Source organism: Vipera berus (genome assembly GCF_964194415.1).
Source record: "Vipera berus genome assembly, chromosome: 1".
NCBI classification, from domain to species: domain Eukaryota; kingdom Metazoa; phylum Chordata; class Lepidosauria; order Squamata; family Viperidae; genus Vipera; species Vipera berus.
In genome coordinates this window covers 268,170,813-268,191,184 of record NC_138202.1, presented here as the reverse complement: position 1 = coordinate 268,191,184, position 20,372 = coordinate 268,170,813, and the positions used below count along the sequence as shown (strand labels likewise).

Genomic DNA, 20,372 nt, shown 5'->3' with positions numbered 1-20,372 from the left:
ATGTTTATGTCAGACTTTATAGTAATGTTGCAAATTACGAAGTGGAGGCATATACAGCAGAAAGAAGATAACATCTTGAACGAAAACAGGACCCTATGATGGCTAGCAAAATTGTTGCCATTAAAATGCATTAAGGAGCCAAATGAAAGGTCTGCTAATCTTTTTTTTTCTTCTTCTTCTGAAATCTCAATTTTATGGTGATCTTGAAGAAAGAAAATTAAACATAAGAGGGCATGGTGGTCAAAAAAGCCTACTGTATATTCCTCCACTACTTTAGAACTGATTCAATAAAAGTCATATATGCATTAAAGATCTTTATTGGGGCGGTAAGAAAAGATCCTTCTTTTAAAGCAAGACTGACAAAATGTGGGACAAGGATTGCCATTGTCAATCAGTCAATCATTTATAATGGCCACAGACCATTATAGATTGCCAGTCATTTCCCACCATTGTTCCTTTGCAATTCTTTTTTTTCCCCCTCTCATTCTTAAGAGTTAGACCTGCAACAGCCTATTACAGTCTAGTGATTCTAATCAATCAGCCTGCCAGCCTTGCCCTTTTACAGAGGGGCCCAATTTTATCATCTCTCCAATCTGCATTCTGTGCTATTCAGATGCTGGGGGGTGGGTTTGTTTTTTTTCTTTTTGGATTTCCCTCTCCCTTCTTCCTGCGACCCACAGATCAGAAATAGAAAAAAAAAATTCTGGGCAAATAATTTGCATTCCTAAGAGAAAACCAAATGTAGGTTAAAAGAACACCTGCATTAAAGAGTTTTTTACTATCAGATAACAGAAGAGAGGATGGATGGATGCAACACTTCCCCAGGCTTGACTCATTTCATTTTCAAAATAGCCCTCTACCGAATAGATATGCAGAGGTCAAAAAAATATATATCAAATCTACCCATAAAAAGGCATAAAGAAAATTCAGGGAGGAGGTTTTTGTCAGCACTACATCTTTCAGCACATACAGTATAAAGCTATCGACATACCAGCGGTTCTCCCTCTTTTCGTTCCTTCCCTGAATGAAGTCATTTTAGTGAATGCTGCTTTGGTTATGAAAGATGTTGGATCGTGTGTGAAATAGGTGGAACATCTTTGTATTATTTTTTTCCCCACAAAGCAAGGGGCTTTTACAGTGATTTCTATACCCAAGTCATTTCAATGTACCTTAAAAGTAGAGCTGAGGATGGTGAATTTTCTGTGAAAATTAATATATAAAAAAGCGACTAGCTAACAGAAAGAATTAGAGGGAATTTAGAGCTTGATATTAACTTGTAAGCACTGCTGAGATTTCACTAAATGCACAAGCGTCAGTTTAGATTGCCACATAATGACTAAGCTTAAACTAAAAAAAGGGGGGGGCGAGTGGGGGAGAGAATCATATAACTCTCTTGAGCTCTCTGGAGGAAAGTCAGGAAATACGCATTCTAAATGTACTTTCTTGGTTGCCTGCCTGAGTGGTGATCCTATAATAACTGGATGGCAGCAGCAGGTTAGGGAAATGATAGGATCAGCAGGCAGTAACATCCTGGAAGAAATCAAGTCAACATTGCCATTAAGTCTTACCAACAAATTGTTGAGCAAATATATTCTAGTGCACTACGAACCAACATTAATCCCCTGAAGGGAGCTTGAAATATGGAATTAACTGGATCGTGGATTGCTTATTTAGGAGACCGAGATGCTACACCTTTGATCTTATAGATTGTTCAGTGACTGTTCATAATGGTGAAATCTTGTTGTTAGTACTCCAGCCTAAGAGGTAAATGAATTAATCCTCTAGGAACGGTAACTTCAATCTGTGTTCACGATAATTTTAAAAAAAATCATACTATAATAAACATTCAGAATAGTTCCATATAAATCTCAGATTCTCATGGCATGCAGTGAGGAAAATATGAAATGGGATTATAGACTTACAGGGTTGACTTAAAATCTATTTTTGAATGTTACTGAAAGATCTGAAGATACTGCAGTGAAACCTTAAAAGCTGCAGCATTATGCTCGCTTGAGGAATTAAAAGTTGATTTACTGTAACTGGTGCTGGTGAAGTTATGTTGCAAGATGTTTGTAGTATAATTTTTAAAAATTATTTGTTAAAAGTGATTAAGTCACTTAGTCTATAACACGGGTGTCAAAGTCGCCGCATCATGTGACGTGTTGCGACGAATACCAACTTGTTTTGCATTGCCAGAGCTGGGGTGGGCGCGGCCTCCTCATGATGCAACTGGCCCACCGGCCGGCAGTTTGACACCCCTGGATAGGGTTTAATCTTGACATTTTTGTTTTTCCAGTAATTTCATTAAATCTATTTTCTCTAATATCTTGTTTATACAATGTCCCTGAGAAAGAGATAAAAGGAAGTGGTATTAATACTGGAAATAGGTAGTTGTATTTTCAAAGTAGTATATTTATTACTTTGAGCATTATAATAGCTACAGGCAATAGTTTTATTTTTCTATGGAATTTCTTGGGTGAAGAAATTTACAAGGGTTTGTGATGCTTCAGTCTCCTGCAGTCTTTTTGAAAACACAAAAGCATTTATTACATAAAATTTATACACAGTAATCAAATTTTTATGTTAGAGATCTGAAACTAATTTTTAATAAAATTGTGCCTTTTTAATCCTTACATGCATATTAACTGTTTGTAGAATTTTGTTTCTAGAAATACTTATATTTTATCTATCCTTTATGATAATTATAAACAAAATGTGTTGGATGCTTGTGGGTCAAAAAATGAATCAGCAGTTAAACCAAGTCTACAAACAAACTGGTACGGTAATTCTTTTTTTAATCTCGCTCCAAAAACATGAATTATTGTTTGAAAACTTATATGGAAACTAAGCCACATCCCTCAATATGATGTGCCACTGGGGCAAAGGAGCATTTCTGAAAGGGTCAAGCAAAGAAAGATAGAAGTATATATCAAGAATATATAATTTCATCAGGGTCACCTATGATGTGAAGGTCAACATAGTTGCTAAGAGTTGACACCAATTGATGGCAAATAATCAATCAAAACTAAAAGTTGAACAAAGCAAGGAAAGTACAAGTCTCTATAGCAGTTAATATTTGTTGAAATTTGTTCCTAGGGTTGAAAGGTTATCAGTCATAATCACTCAGATTTAAAAATGTATATAAGTATTTAAAACAGCAAGCTCTCTCTGTGATTTGCAGAAACTGAGTAACAAGCTACGTCATATGGTGAAAAATCTTGTCCCAGTGTTAGAGCTCTGAAATAAGGTCTCGCTGATCAATGCTACTATCTGGACAGGCATAGAATCTCAGCTCTACTCAACTCTACTTAATTCTATTCCAGACAAACTGGCTGCCCAGACAATTTCCCATTAACTTTATTCAAAGTGGCTAATGAGCAGCATAAAAGGTCATTGCAGATGAAACTATGTACAAAATTGATGCTACTGTATACAGTACTGGTGGAGAAAAAAATAGTTTGTTAAGGGAAGTCAGAGTTCTGAAAATGTTGTGACTATTCTAACTAGTCTAACTAGTAGTCTACTAGTTACAATTGGCACAGATGACAGCTCACCAGTAGACTACACATTTGGAATCCTGGACTTTTTCTTCATTTCTGATCAAGGAGATGAAAGCCAATTTTACTCCCACATTTGTATCAATTATATTTTTAATGGACATGGTTGGTGAAATCCAGACTGCATTAATAGGGATGGACACAAATACATTAAAGCTCACTGCCATACCTCACATAAGACTGGATTGAGCTCTAGAGAGCAGCACGTTCTTGTTAGGAGATGTTTGTTGACTTTCTACAACTTAGCATCTTCCAGGTGAGTTGTATTATACTTCCCACTATCTTTGGTAGGCTGGCTGAGGGAAACTGTATTGGTAAGATCCTAACACAACTAGATGATATCAGGTTGTCAGAAGCTGGTCAGTATAAACATTCACTTTTTACATAGTACAAAAAAGAAAAATATGCAATGGATAACTTTTTCAAATTAGTTTTGCTGACTGTTGTAAGACATACTGTGACAATACTTAATCGGTGCTAAGTTTGCTCATTTGACAGATAGCTTTGTGGGGTGTTTAAATCATCTGTCATGACTTTTTAAACAGATAACTCTTAGTTTTAATTATTCTCATTAGTAAATATGCACAATGTTTAACAATGTTTAAATGGATTACTTTGTAACAAGTAAATGCTAAACACAGAAAGTAACTATACTATTTGGATAACTGTTTTTTTTTTTGTCTTAGGAATTTTGGCCCTTCCTTCTAGTTTTTCTGGATTCTGGCCTTAAGATCCTGTTCATTTTTTCCTTCAGGAGCTGGTAATTTTAGTTCAATCATAGTTTAGTTCAAAATAACAGAATCAAAAAATGTACTAAATTTGGTCAAGAAAATGATTATAGAATTTGTCTTACAAACAAAAAGGAAGATAAAATTCAGATTATACAACCATCAATTATGTAACTACGTCCTATATTATAATACATTATTGCAGATAAATTCCATAATGAACTCAGTTCAATGCTGATACACTGTTTTATGATAAATTCTACATCTCAACAATGAGAATACTTAAACTGCAATAAAATTTGTATTTTAATTCTTCTAGATATAAGACACAGTTTCTACATTGTACCTAATATTTACAACAGGAATACTGTTGTAAATACTGTTGTAAAAATTCCAGATGTCTTGGAATACAATTTCTACTCTTAACAATGATCATGCTATTTGGACTGTTAAAAGCTAGAGACCAAAACATTTTGAAGTTACTAGGATGCCTGTTCATAATTTACATAATTGTTGTATATTCTGTACGTAGCGTGTAATCATTTTGCTAATTCGGTCCAGGTTCAGTGCAAGATGTTATATGTGTCTGTCCTTAATCACATGTTTGAAACTATGAAGCTCATATTAAAATCTAATATTGTTAGTAAGGCATAATATGGCAGATGCCCAAGAAAAATAAAAATAATTTATTCTAAATCAGTTCTTTGCAACTGAGAAATCTTTCTATGCAGGAACTACTAATGAAGATGGATAATAGATCTTCACAGTTTCATCCCAAGCGCAGTCAGCCACCTATGGAGAACAAACACAATTTAGGACAAGAAATAATATGTATCAAAAAAATAGTCATGTAATATAATTTGTATATTTGCGCTGGTAATTTTGCCCCTGCAATACTACCAAGTATAAAGCCAACATATACAAATAAAGTTTAAAGCATCAATTTTGGGTTAAAAAAATAACAAAATAACATTCTAAATATTTTCATTTCATTTTCATTAATGCCCTTTAAAAATAAAACTAAAAATACAAAATCAACTGGTCCAAAACAGGTAAAAAATTTAAGTTTACTTAGGTGAGACATATTGAATACTAAAGAAGATTTTCCAGAAATTGATTTTACTACTTTATAGTACATAGTGATGAAGATTTAATCATTTTTATTAGTATCAGTAAACTTTTAACAATTTGTAAATGTATTTAATAATATTTTAAAATAAATAAAAATAAATGTAAGCTCACAATATATATTAATTTATTCCAAAGTAAATTAAAATTAGTTTCAGGAAAAAAAATACTGCTTAAAAAGAGCACAATACACATTAAATCTGGTAGTGCAATTAAGCTTCTGTAGCAAAGCATTAGAATATAATAACAGCATAAAAAGGCATATAGATATATAACAACATAAGAATGAGCGTATAAATTAAGATTTTTTTTAAAAAAACACCTTGTAGTTTGATCGTTAATTATAACTTTTTTTATTGAAAAGTTTTTCAATACATTTTATCTTTAACAACCCCTCCCCCCACCCCCTACCCAACCCTTCCTAGCCCTCCCCCCTCCCCTTCCCCCCTCCCCATCCCCGACTTCCCAGAGCTAAATACAAGGTATAAAAATAAAAGCAGTCATAAACAACCATATGCTAACAACAATGAACTATTAAGTCTATCACACTCTAGCTCAGTGTGATAGTGCTGGAGCAGGTGCAGGAGGTAATAAAGCTTGCAACGAAGACTGTTGCACCGGGGAAGCCCCCGCACTCCTGAGAACTTTGGAAGATTTAGCCATCTTCCCCCACTTTTACTTGCTACGCACTTTCACTTTCAGAGTCTATAAAATCCGTTGAGCTAAAGAACAGAAATCCACTTTCACCTTGATCTCCTGTATCGCTCTGCCTGCGTCTTCGCACTCCAGAATCCTTTCTGCTGGCAGGGGTGGTTGCTAACGCTTTGTTCTGCCCCCAAAAACACGGAGCAGAAACGCTGCGCAGCCCGGAGCAAACCCAGGCTTCGGGGGGGCTCAATCCTTCAGCCGCCCGAACTTTAAGCTCAGGCGGCCCCGGAGAGCTCAACCCCTACCTGGGTACTCACCCCCTCCCCTTCTCCCGAGGAGGGGGCTTCCGAACCGCCGAAACAGCTGATCGGCGCTGGTTTCGGCGGTTCTACAAAGCCGCGGAGCGGACAGCCTAGAAATGGCTGTCTTCAGCGTCGCGTCGCCACCGGAAGTCCAAGTTAATTATAACTTAACTACAAATGGATCTATATGCGTCAAAAGGTGTTTCAACATTTTAATTCAACATTAACAAAACCTGTAATAATTTTTAACTATGCATTATATTATTCTAAACCCAAACTAACTTCCCATTTTATTTACATTTTTCAAACGTACAAAAGACTTTATTTTCACTGGACTTCAATTAGTTGCAGTTTGCTGAGGAAAAAAGGTTCAATATTAATACTTAAATAACTGTGTGATGCAGCCTCTCCTGCTTTCTATTCATGGTTTCTTTTCCCTGATCAACTGATAGCTCTATAATGATCATTCACAGTAGACTACACCTGTCTGTACACAATGTATTTAGAGTTCACAAAACAAACACTCCACCGCCAAGAGGAAACAATAAACAAAATACCATCTGCAAAATCCCGGGGGAATTTCCACCTGAGATTGTCTTAATTAGCATCACATAGCAATTTCTGAATATTAAGTACAGCAATCATTATTTCAACCAATCTTAGGAAAAGCAAACACAATTGACAAAAGGTTGGCTGATGAAAACCTTTTGCTTTAATGCAGTCTAGATTTGTTACCGATAGCACATGAAAAAAATAGAAATGTAACTAGGAAAAAAATAGCAAATAAAAGATAAATTGCTTTGATAAATTATCTTAGTATTCTGTGAACTCTTGAAATCTGATCATCAACCAATCCCTACAAGATCACTTTTTTCTGTTCAACTGTGTCCAGTCTTCAGAGGCTAGAGACAATTTTTCTGAAGAGGTTTGCCAACGGCCTCCTTCCTCGGGCTGAGAGAAAGTGAGAGACCCAAACTCACCCAGCTGGCTTTGTGCCCAAGGCATGGCCAGTACTCATGTCTATGAAGATTCTCAGTCATCCAGATTAGCTATCCCAAAGATGCTTTTTCTTTTTCACAAGCAACTGGACCTTCTTGTCCAGTTGACATGCCTATATGGACTCCCCAAAATCCACAAAGAAGGAACACACCAAGAAAAAGAAAAAGCATCTTTGGGCCAGTACTCACGGTTTCCTAGTTTCCTGCCTGATGCCTTAACCACTGTACCAAAATGGCTCTCATAAAAGATTGATTTGAAAGATCCCTTAAAAGCTTTTACGTTACCCACATAGCACGAAACCTGGATCCCACTCATCATCTTTAAACATGAATAGACAATTTAATTTAAATTATGTTATCATGTGTCCTAATTGAAACTTAACGTTTATCGTTATATTAGCAAAGCTACCTGGATCTAACGTATTTGATAAACACATATTCCCTTTTCCATGTGAGACAAATACAGTCTTATAACTTCCACTTCAGATAGTGAATTGGAGAATGAAAGCAGAAGCAGAACCATTAGACTTTGGAAAAACCTCCCTTCATTCTGAAAAATACTTGAGGAAAATCAGAGCTATACAAACATATGCTTCTGGTTCGTCAGCCATAAAATATGATCATGCACTATTTTCTGCTGTGTAGTCTTTAGCTACTTTTCTCTGTCTGGGTAGAATAAATTAGATTACTTGAAGTATGGCTTGAGGGTTCTGGGCTGTTTCAGATTCCTGTCTTAGGACTGTCAGTCATGATTTTACTCCTCCCCAGTCCTTGAGTTTTAAATTAGTTACGTCTAACTTGTTTCATTTTGATGGAACTTATTCGTGACTAACTTTAGCTGGCAGTGTTAATACTTCTATAGTAAGGAACGTTTACCTGAGAGCAAGGATGGTTCAGCAGGTTTACAAATATAATAAACTCAGAACAACAAAACACAGTGGTTAAGTCCACTGTGGTATGTCCAAACAAATAAAAGAAACCAACATACTTCTTAATGTGTTTTTCTGGCTCATCCAATGAACTAATGGAAAGATTGGATCCCCTTCCATACCCTGAACCGCTAACTATTCAACACCATTACTCTATAACCTACTTTATCTACAAACCAGCCTTCAAGCCCTTCAGCAGGTAAGAAGGAACTGATTAGAAGGCAGGCAGTTTCAGTGAAAAGAGCAATTAAACCAGGGGAAGGCAACCTCGGCTATTTTATGACTCATGGACTTCAACTCCCAGAATTCCTGAGTCAGCACAGTTGCCTACCCCTGAATTAAACCATTATATGACTTAACTACGTGAACTTCTAAATAGCATCCAGAATGTACAATTACTAATCAGCTGTGAAAAGGATAAAACAACTGATTAATAGATTGCTAATGTTTCAGACCCCTTCATGGATTACTGCCTTGTCGTGGCGAAGGGGCTTGTGTAATTCAATGAAGCTATGAGCTATGCCGTGCAGGGCCACCCAAGACGGAAAGATCATAGCAGAGTTCTGACAAAAGGTGATCCACTGGAGAAGGAAATGGCAACCCACTCCAGTATTTTTGCCATGAAAACCCTATGGACAGTTCCAAAAGACAAAACAATATGACGCTGGAAGATGAGCCCCTCAGGTCGGAAGGCGTCCAATATGTTACTGGGGAAGAGCAGAGGGCTAGTACTAGTAGCGCCAGAAAGAATGAAGTGACTGGGCCAAAGCCGAAAGGACGCTCAGATGAAAGGAACGTTTCATGCAAAAATGGGCATGATAAAGGACCAAAATGGCAGGGACCTAACAGAGGCAGAAGAGATTAAGAAGAGGTGGCAAAATTACACAGAAAAACTATACATGAATGAGCTTAATGTCCCTGATAATCACAATGAGGTGGTCACTGACCTCGAGCCAGACATCCTAGAATGTGAAGTGAAGTGGGCCTTAGAAAAGCTGAGCAACAACAAAGCCAGTGGAAGTGACAGTATTCCAGCTGAGCTATTCAAAATCGTAAAAGACGATGCAGTAAAAGTGCTACACTCAATTTGCCAGCAAATTTGGAAAACTCATCAGTGGCCACAGGATTGGAAAAGATCAGTTTACATTCCAATTCCAAAGAAAGGCAGTGCCAAAGAATGTTCAAACTATCGCACCATTGCACTCATTTCTCATGCTAGTAAAGTTATGCTTAAAATCCTACAAGCTAGACTCCAGCAGTATGTGGATTGAGAACTACCAGAAGTACAGGCAGGATTTCGAAGAGGCAGAGGAACTAGAAATCAAATTGCCAACATACGCTGGATCATGGAGAAAGCTAGAGAGTTCCAGAAAAACATCTACTTCTGCTTCATTGACTATGCTAAAGCCTTTGATTGTGTGGATCATAACAAACTGTGGCAAGTTCTTAAAGAGATGGGCGTACCAGACCATCTTATTTGTTTCTTGAGAAACCTATATGCGGGCCAAGAAGCAACAGTGAGAACTGGACACAGAACCACTGATTGGTTCAAAATTGGGAAAGGAGTCCGGCAAGGCTGTATACTGTCGCCCTGCCTATTTAACTTGCAGAGCACAACATGAGAAAGGCAGGGCTAGATGAATCAAAAGTTGGAATTAAGATTGCCGGAAGAAATATCAACAACCTAAGATATAACACCCTTAATTGTGGGGTGCCTCAGGGGTCGGTCCTCTCGCCCCTCCTGTTCAACATCTATATGAAGCCGCTGGGTGAGATCATCCATGGTTTCGGGGTGAGGTATCATCAATATGCTGATGATACCCAGCTTTTTATCTCCACCCCGAACCAACCCAACGATGCCCTCGATGTGATGTCCCGTTGCCTGGAAGCGGTACGCATTTGGATGGGGAAGAACAGGCTCCAGCTCAACCCGGCCAAGACTGAGTGGCTTAATGTACTGGCATCTCAATTTGTCCAAGAGATTCCATCTTTGGTTATGGGAGGAGAGGTGTTACCTCCCGTTGATAGGGCACGCAATTTAGGCGTCCTCCTGGACTCACGACTCAGTTTTGAAGACCATATTGGAGTTGTGGCCAGGGGGGCATTTGCCCAGGTTCGCCTGGTGCGCCAGTTGCGCCCCTATCTGGACTGAGATGCCCTACGTACGGTCACTCATGCACTCGTTACCTCTTGGATAGATTACTGCAATGCTCTCTACATGGGGCTGCCCTTGAAGACCACCCGGAGGCTCCAGCTGGTGCAGAATGCAGCCGCGCGGGTTGTGATGGGAACATCCCGATACTCCCATATTACACCCCTCCTGTGTGAGCTGCATTGGTTGCCGGTTGTCTTCCGGGTGAGATTTAAGGTGCTGGTACTTACCTTTAAAGCCCTACATGGCCTAGGCCTGGGATATTTGCAGGACCGTCTGCTGCCGGGGACGACTTCCCATCGCCCACTGCGCTCACACAGAGAGGGCCTCCTCAGGGTGCCGTCGGCTAGACAATGTCGGCTGGCGACCCCCAGGGGGAGGACCTTCTCTGTGGGAGCACCAGCCCTGTGGAACCAACTCCCCCTTGAGCTCCGGATGGCCCCAGATCTCCGGTCCTTTCGCCACGACCTCAAAACTTTCCTTTTTCATCAGGCTGACCTGGATTGATGACGGGTTTTTAAAATGTTTTAATTTTTAAATTGTTTAGTTAATTTATTTTGGGGCTGTTTATTTAATCTCTTTTAACTTTTGTATTGTTGTTTTTATTGTTGTTAGCCGCCCTGAGTCCTTCGGGAGATAGGGCGGCATATAAGTCCCAAAAATAAATAAAACAAATAAATATGCAGATGATACCACTCTAATGGCAGAAAGTGAAGAAGAACTAAAGAGCCTCTTGTTGCAGGTGAAGAAGGAGAGTGCAAAACTTGGGTTGAAACTTAACATTAAGAAAACCAAGATCATGGCATCCGGCCCTCTCAATTCCTGGCATGTAGATGGGGAAGAAATGGAGGTAGTGACAGATTTTATTTTCCTGGGCTCCGAGATCACTGCAGATGGGGACTGTAGCCAAGAAATTAAAAGACGCTTGCTCCTCGGGAGGAAAGCCATGGCAAATCTAGACAGCACACTAAAAAGCAGAGAAATCACCCTGTCAACAAAAGTGCGTATAGTCAAGGCTATGGTCTTCCCAGTTGCAATGTATGGCAGTGAAAGTTGGACCATAAAAAAAGCTGAGCGCCCAAGAATTGAGGCCTTTGAACAATGGTGCTGGAGAAGAGTCCTGCGAGTCCCTTGGACTGCAAGGCGATCAAACTGGTCAGTCTTAGAGGAGATCAACCCTGAGTGCTCTTTAGAAGGCCAGATCCTAAAGCTAAAACTCAAATACTTTGGCCACCTAATGAGAAGGAAGGACTCACTGGAGAAGAGCCTAATGCTGGGAAAGATTGAGGGCAATAGAAGAAGGGGACGACAGAGAATGAGGTGGCTGGATGGAGTCACTGAAGCAGTAGGCATGAGCTTAAATGGACTCCAGAAGATGGTAGAGGACAGGAAGGCCTGGAGGAACATTGTCCATAGGGTCGCGATGGGTCGGACTCGACTTCGCAGCTAACAACAACCAAAATGTTTCAGAAGTTGTGGTTTGCTTCACAAATTATTATAAATTAATTGACTTTGCATTGCATAATTACAATGCATCAGGGACTTTTTAACTGAGGCACTTATGATATGGCTATCATAAATCTATTTTATTTCTGTTTTTTTAATTAGGTAACACAGGAACATGTTAAATTATACACCACTAGCTAAGTTTTGCAGAGCTTTTCATAGATATCTTCTCACATATTGTGATTCTATAAATTGCTTTTGTTTTGCTTCAAGGGCTGTTTAGTATATTTTTCCACATGTGCCATAGTGCAAATGCAGCCTATAAATGAGGCCAATTTAAGTAGATTTAATATTATTGGGCAAAGTGGCAAAATTACATCTCCAACTTTCTTCAGTTATGGTTTGTCTAAGACAATTGCGAAGTATGTCCATAGACATATATTTTAAATTATAGTTACATTTTGGTTTTTATATATTTGTTTTAAACCACATTAAGATTTGGGGATCTGTACATTCTTCAGAGTAGAGCAGTCTATATGTCCTGCAGATAAATAGAATTGCAACTGAAATATACCCAACATAACTGGAGTAAAATGTTAAGCTATAAAGGGGTTTAGTTGGCTATTCTTGCAATACATGTAATTCATCTTTTTGTATAAGCTGGCATTGGATCCATACTCATTATGTTCACTGTTTTTTGGCCCACCTCTTACTGTGAGCGTCTCTCTCTCTCTCTCTCTCTCTCTCTCTCTCTCTCTCTCTCTCTCTCTGTGTGTGTGTGTGTGTGTGTGTGAGAGAGAGAGAGAGAGAGAGAGAGAGAGAATATGAGAGATTTTCTCCAAGACTGCTAATAGTTGAACAACATGCATGAGTGATACCATTTTGACTTTATAAGTTTCTTTCTCAAATTGCCTCTTCATATAAAATAAACAAAAGCTTCCCCAAGGCTAAAAATGGTGAAGAGACTCACATCACTCACTGAACAAAAGCAGCAAGGTGCTAAAAATGAGTATTACATATTTTCAGAGTAATTCCCCTCTCTTTTTTTTCATCTTTTGCATCCTTGAGTATGAAACAAAATAATAAGAACTACAACTAATGAAATAGATAACACCTTTGTACATTTCCTGGAAAAATTTCCCACCCCATCAAATAAGACAATGTAATAAAAACCTACCAGTAAAAACTTCTAATAGTCTTGCTTAAAAGAAAGTTGCTAGAGCTGTACAAAGCAGAAGACTGGTTGCTCACTTCAAGGCTAGACATTACTACTACTACTACTACTACCACTACTATTACTACTACTACTACTACTATTACAGTACGCTTTGTCACAAAACCTTCAACCTTTGGAACAGGGAGTTCCAATCACAGAACAGGTCATTGAGTTTCCCAGAAATGGTTAAATGGTTAAATGGTTAAATCCTGAAATATGCCATTCTGAGAAAGCTCAGAAGAAAAGAGCCAACACACTTCAAAGATGGACCACTTCCAAAATATTTTCAACAACCAAAATCAGAACAATCTATTTCAGGGTCAGAATGTTCCATGGCAGAGCATCATATATACCTCTATTACTGGGTTATGGCAACCATCTGGCAGATTTGTTTGCAACACATAAATTAAGCTTCCCTTCCCTCCTTCCAAAAACAAGGAATATGAACTAGGTAAATATGCAGGCTGACAAAGATTACTCTCCTATGTTCAGCTTTCATTATGATGAAAATTCTTCAGTTTTTGTTAATTATTAAGTCTAGTTTCCATTACCCAGTTTAGTTCCCTAATAGATACCCCATTCATTAATTAACTTATAGTTTTACTTTCTTGGTCAAGCCATTTCAAATAGTAGAAATGACCAACTTTGGGGCTGAAAAAGGAGAAAATAAAAATCTGTTAGATGTTGGTTGATATTTATTCATTTTTTCCAATGGAAAAAAGTTTAGCATCTATTGTTGTTGTTGTTAGCTGTGAAGTTGTGTCCCACCCATCGCGACCCCATGGACAACGTTCCTCCAGGCCTTCCTGTCCTCTACCATCTTCTGGAGTCCATTTAGGCTCATGCCTACTGCTTCAGTGACTCCATCCAGCCACCTCATTCTCTCTCGTCCCCTTCTTCTATTGCCCTCAATCTTTCCCAGCATTAGGCTCTTCTCCAGTGAGTCCTTCCTTCTCATTAGGTAGCCAAAGTATTTGAGTTTCAACTTCAGGATCTGGCCTTCTAAAGAGCAGTCAGGGTTGATCTCCTCTAGGACTGACCGGTTTGATTGCCTTGCAGTCCAAGGGACTCGCAGGAGTCTTCTCCAGCACCATAGTTCAAAGGCCTCGATTCTTTGGTGCTCGGCCTTTCTTATGGTCCAACTTTCACAGCCATACATTGCAACTGGGAAGACCATAGCCTTGACTATACGCATTTTTGTTGGCAGGGTGATGGTCTCTGTTTTTTAGTGTGCTGTCTAGATTTGCCATGACTTTCCTCCCTAGGAGCAAGCGTCTTTTAATTTCTTGGCTGCAGTCCCCATCTGCAGTGATCTTGGAGCCCAGGAAAATAAAATCTGTCACTACCTCCATTTCTTCCCCATCTATTTGCCAGGAATTGAGAGGGCCGGATGCCATGATTTTTTAGCATCTATAAACATGTCCTAAACTCATTATATTTCTTTATATCTATTAAATTGTGAATAGGCATTCTTGTGGGACATGTGTGACTAAGGGACAGCTACACTGGGAAAGGAAGGAAAAAGAAATAAGAAAAAAAACCAAGATGAGGATGGGGTATAAGATGCAACAGTGTTTCTTAAATTTGTGAACTTTAAAGTGGCTGACTGGAGGAATTCTGGGAGTTGAAGTCTGCACATCTTAAAGTTCACAAAGTTGAGAAGGATAGATAAAAGTATAGATAGGAGGTGCTTCATGTTTGTGCTTCCCCTCTATATTTCTAAAATCCCCTAATGGAAGCAGAATAAGTTTCCTCTTTTGAATACAATCTGTTCCCTTTAAACAATGGCTGACCTTATTCTGCAAATACAAAACCACCTTCCCTCCCACTTCAAAAGTCCACATTTTGGTAAAAGCTCATCTCCTTTAGAAAGACACAAAGTTAAAAGGTACTAAAATCTATTAAAAGGCTTTACATTGTTATTAAAAAGTTCTACATCGTTCATGTATTCTGAAAGCTCTTGATTTTCAGTTCACAAATACAATCAGTTTAATTTCAGCTTCGCCAACACAGGCTCATCTCAAAATGATCTTTCAAGCAAGGCTGAAGCATGAAATACTGTGTAGGTAACTCACCAGTTAGGACTGCAGTTCTGCTCTACTAAGACCAATAATTGGCACAGGAAAAGAATTGCATTGCAAAGAATCTACCTTGTAACTTAGGTTTTAATCTCAAAGAAGCTTTTCAACAATACGATTTGCAAACGGCAACATATGTATACGGTATTTGTAAGTATCTCACCCTTCAGTGCTTAAGAAAAAAAACCCCTTATTATGTTTTCCTTTTAAGAAATGGCAACATTATAATTAAGAAAACTGAACTATAATTCGTACTTCAAAGAACTTTCACAATGTTATTTCTCCCTATTCAAAGTACCTAAATCCTGTTTTCAGGCAGACAAGAGCTGCAGAAAAATTCTTGCTCAGCAGAAAGCTTTCATTTACATATGTGAGCCTAGCACTGGTAGTGTGGAAGACATGATGATAACTAGGCATAGAAATAGAGAAAGGAACCTCAGACTGTCATTTCTTTCTTCACATTCGAGTTGAACTATCTACTAGGCTTATTACTCAAGCAGACCCAAAATAGCCTAATCTCAGGACCTTTGTGCCTTGAGCAATACTTCCTCACTTCTTTATATCTTCAAATTAATATATTCAATCAAGTAAAGAAATGAATTTGGCATTAAAGCAAGAGCTGTAACTCTTCAACCATCCGATTTAGATGACTAAAATTATGCCGTATAGAACTTCAAATGATGCTTCAGTGGTAGCAAAATGTTTGTAAGGGGAAAAAAAATCTCAGTAGAACTGTACCTCCCAAATATGATTTTAAAATATGCTACTGGCCTTATTTTTAATGAGAAAGTATACTGCCTCATATATGTTTTCAACAAATGTGTGAATTTTTAAAAATCTATATATTTGATCAACATAGAAGACATTGGGGGAAAGGGCGGGGGGGGGGGGGAAACCAAGCCTTGAAATATTCAAACACAGAAGTGCTAAATCTGAATAAAATTTAAAATGGAGGAGAAATTTAAAAAGAGACTGATCTTTTCCAAACATAAAGAGTATGTGCAGAACTATGCACAATTAAATTTTATTGAGATAATTAGTGCAATCAGCTTGGTAGAATATATTGATATTAACTACATTATGTGGCCTAGCTGTTTACCATGCATTTTTTTAAAAAAAGAAGTGAGACTGTGAACTAGCCACAACTTCTGTTTTAAAGAACTCCCAAAACAGTGCATTACTAAATATCGACAGCATGGTTTTATGAAGTTTATTCATCTAACTTGCCACCAATTATAATTCTATTTTTAAGAGCAAAATACCTACATATAAGCCCTCATTTCCTTATCTACTTTCAAATGACATTCCCATTAATATTCATCCCTTAACCATTGAAAGGGTGTCAACCCTTCTTCTAAATTATTGCTTGATATTAATACCTACTTATGAACAGCATGCAGATTTGTAAATTTAGTAGAGATTAATTGAAGGGATTATCAAAAACAAATATTGTAAAACCCATTATTTCCTAATCCGATCTCTACTGATAGTGTGTTTAATGTAATTTACTTATATTTTGCAGGGGTGTGTGTGTGTGTGACACACTTGAAATATAGGAGACTCAGTATTTTTCATTTTGCTGATCCTATTATTTTACTACAGCCTCAAGAATGTTTGCATTAATGGCACAATAAATAGAATGTGACTTCATTTTTTCCTCTTATATAAACTGCAGCGAACATAATCTGATAAAATTTTTGCATTTCTTTCAAGGTACAATGATTCATGGAACTGATATTACATCTGTTCCATAAAACAAGTCAAGAGACAAATGCTATTTTCTGAGAACACAGTTAAAAAATATGCATACGTCAGTCAACATATTCTTTAAAAAATATATTAGCAGGTAAGTGTGGGCTGAATTCAAACAAACGGCTTCGTAATTAGAAGGACAGCAGCTCATTTTTCTGCCAATTTAAGCTGAAGGACCAGAATATGCTGCTGAATGGCACAGGCTCTGGCACAAGTGTATGAAGGGGAAGGAGACAAGCAGCTGAACACTTGAGGGCTCCATTCACTCATGAATCATGATCAATGCCAATTGGCAAATACCTCTGATCTTAGGAGAAGCTTTTGTGGGGATGGGTTCTTCTTGGGGGGGGGGGGAGGGCAGAAAGAGCCAGGTTACAAATGAATCCAACCCAGTGTTTAAATATTCTTAATGGACCATTTTTTATAGCACCCATTCTTATGAAAACAAGAGAATTCAATGGGCAGATCTGAATATAAGAACAGCAGAAATATGTTTATTTAGCTTCATAAGCGAATGATTCTTATGTGCTTTTCACCTGGTGATGGCACAGCTCCTAAAATATGTACGTTCTGCAGACTTTTATTTATAACTTTTTTTTAGTTAACTTGTTTGTTGCCTCGATCACAAATGCAACCTGTTACCTTAAAACTATCTGACAACCGAACCAAGAAGAAGACTTGGACAATGTTTTTCAAAAGCAAATTACAAAAAAAATTCCAGAAAGGCTGAAAAACTAAATGGGTACATTTAATTATCAAAGAAAACATGGGAGCAGTGCGTTGTCTTTCAGAGTAGAATTTAATGAGTTAAAACCATTAGATATTGATCAAATTTTAACATTCTATAAGAAATTATCTCTTCAAAGTAAGCAGCAATAATTACAGTAGACATTTTTGCTTGCACAATTTTAAATGTACATAAGTTTGGATACAAATTCTGCTAAGTATATTCCTTCTAGAAGTTCCTGATCTGCCTTGTCAATTTTTTCTTCTTCAAGGAATGCTAGAAGGAAAGGTCAGCTTCACTTGATTTGAGAATAACTAACAGAGAAGATTTAATTGAGGAAATGAAAAAACTAAGAATACTGGGAGAAAGTGATCCTATAATGTTGGACAGAACTTTGATATTAAATATTACAATTACAATTACTACAATTACCGTATTTTCCGGCGTATAAGACGACTGGGCGTATAAGACGACCCCCTACATTTCCTGTTAAATTATAGGGTTTGGGCTATACTCGCCGTATAAGACTACCCTTCAAATGCTTATGACATGCAGGTGCTTAGTAGGAAAACTGTCACTTATAAACATAAGGCTGTTTGTCATCAAACATGTAAACATAAAACAGTGCAAGTGGATTAAACTATAATAATAATAATAATAATAATAATAATAATAATAATAATAATAAAGTTGGAGGGGACCTTGGAGGTCATCTAGTCCAACCCCCTGCTAAGGCAGGAAACCCTATACCATTTCAGACAAATGGCTGGCCAGTCTCTTCTTAAAAAATTCCAGTGTTGGAGCAATCACCACTTCTGGAGGCAGGTTGTTCCACTGGTTAATTGTTCTAACTGTCAGGAAGTTTCTCCTTAGTTCTAGGTTGCTTCTCTCCTTGACTAGTTTGCATCCATTGCTTCTTGTCCTGCTTTCAGGTGCTTTGGAGAATAGCTTGGCTCCCTCTTCTTTGTGGCAACCCCTGAGATATTGGAACACTGCTATCATGTCACCCCTCACCCTTCTCTTCGTTAAACTACACATACCCAATTCCAGCAACCGTTCCCTATTTTCCTAATTCACTTTTTCACTTTTCCTAATTCACTCTAAAGCTTTCCCTGCGCAGAGCCTTAAGTAAAACCAGCTGCCTGCAATTAGTGCAGGTTCGCATCCCACCAGGCTCAAGGTTGACTCAGCTTTCCATCCTTCCAAGGTAGGTAAAATGAGGACCCAGATTGTTGGGGGCAATAAGCTGACTTTGTAATAATGCTGCTTGGGGTGTGTGTGAAAGCCCTAATAAACAGGCATATACACAGAATGAAGGCTATTGCTAAGCACATTGATTTGTGCTTTAAATTGTAAGCCACCCTGAGTCTTCGGAGAAGGGCAGGATATAAATGGGATTTAAAAAAAAAAGACCAAATGGGAGATCCGCTCCAGGTTTTCTAGCCAGCCCGCCCAGTTCCTGAGTCAAATGTGTCCTTAGAGCTAAGCGCTGCTCTGGCTGCTGCCTTCCCCACCTGCCTTTCAAGTTGGGATAGACTGCGCCTGCTCTTCAACTTTAGAAGGAAAGACGCCCAGACCCCAGCCTGTAAAAAATCACAGACTGCAGCTTCTTCTCCAATTGGTCCCGCTTTCCCTGCGCAGACTAAATGGGAGATCCGCTCCAGGTTTTCCAGCCAGCCCTGTCCCTAAATTTTCAGCACCCGGCGTATAAGACGACCCCTGACTTTTGAGATTTTCATGGGTTAAAAAGTAGTCTTATACGCCGGAAACTACGGTAAGTAGATTACTTTATTTAAAGAAATCATATTTAATTAACTCAGAACAATAGTTGAGTAAAATACATTGATAATAGAAGCTGATGGAGAAGTGAGCCCACTAAAGATGGAAATTTCTTAAAAAAGAGATATTACAGCAAAACCTCAGTGTAACAAACCATTTGGAGATTGGCTTGTCTGATTCTACCACATATGAATTAATGCTATTTGTGTTAACTTATATCATTTTTGTCACCTCAGTAAATATGCACGCAAATGACATTAAATCAATGCAAAATTTGTAACTAACATTTTTCTATCTACCAATATGTAAGCTGATAATAAATTTAAGTAAATTTAGACTATTTGTGATACCAAATAGATTTATTATTTTGTGGAAACATCAGGACAGAAATCTTGTCCATGTACCAAAATCATTTGGTAACTTTAGTTTTACTGTATGAAAAACATCACTCAAAACAACTCTAATGAGAAAAGCTTAGTGAAAATCTGAAAGTCACAAAGGACATGTAGAGGAATTGGAAAGAGACATAAACCACTAAAAAAGATTACATACAATAGTCTGGATTGTAGAAATAGTATCAGAAAAACCAACATTTAGAATCAACTGAAATTAATAAAGGATGCTAAGAATGACAAGACTTTTGGATCTTGAAGAAAAGAAAGAAAGGAATTAAATAAAAGTAAAATTCTTCTTCTATAAAAGGAAAAAAAATACTTCAGCACTCAGTGAAGATGACAAAAAAGTAGCAATCAAAAAGAAAAGACAGAATTATTCAAGTAATTTTTTTAGCTCAGTTGGCTCCACAAGGATATACAATTGATGCTGAATGAATTAAAATCTTTAAGGCCACATGGATTGCTGACTGACAGATGACTGAAGGAATTTGTTGCTGATTGATTCGATTGTTTTATTTTTGCATATTCTTACATAAA

The 20,372-nt window shown here is 37.8% G+C and overlaps 1 protein-coding gene across 1 annotated transcript in view; it reads right to left on the bottom strand.

Moving 5' to 3' along the window:
• Positions 1-2,778: 2,778 nt before the first annotated feature.
• PEX7 (peroxisomal biogenesis factor 7) overlaps positions 2,779-20,372 on the bottom strand; it is a 61,955-nt gene continuing 44,361 nt past the window's right edge. The window contains exon 10 of the mRNA XM_081313827.1: positions 2,779-5,077. Coding sequence (XP_081169953.1) covers positions 5,009-5,077 — 69 coding nt within the window. The 3' untranslated portion in view covers positions 2,779-5,008. The remainder of the gene's footprint in view (positions 5,078-20,372) is intronic.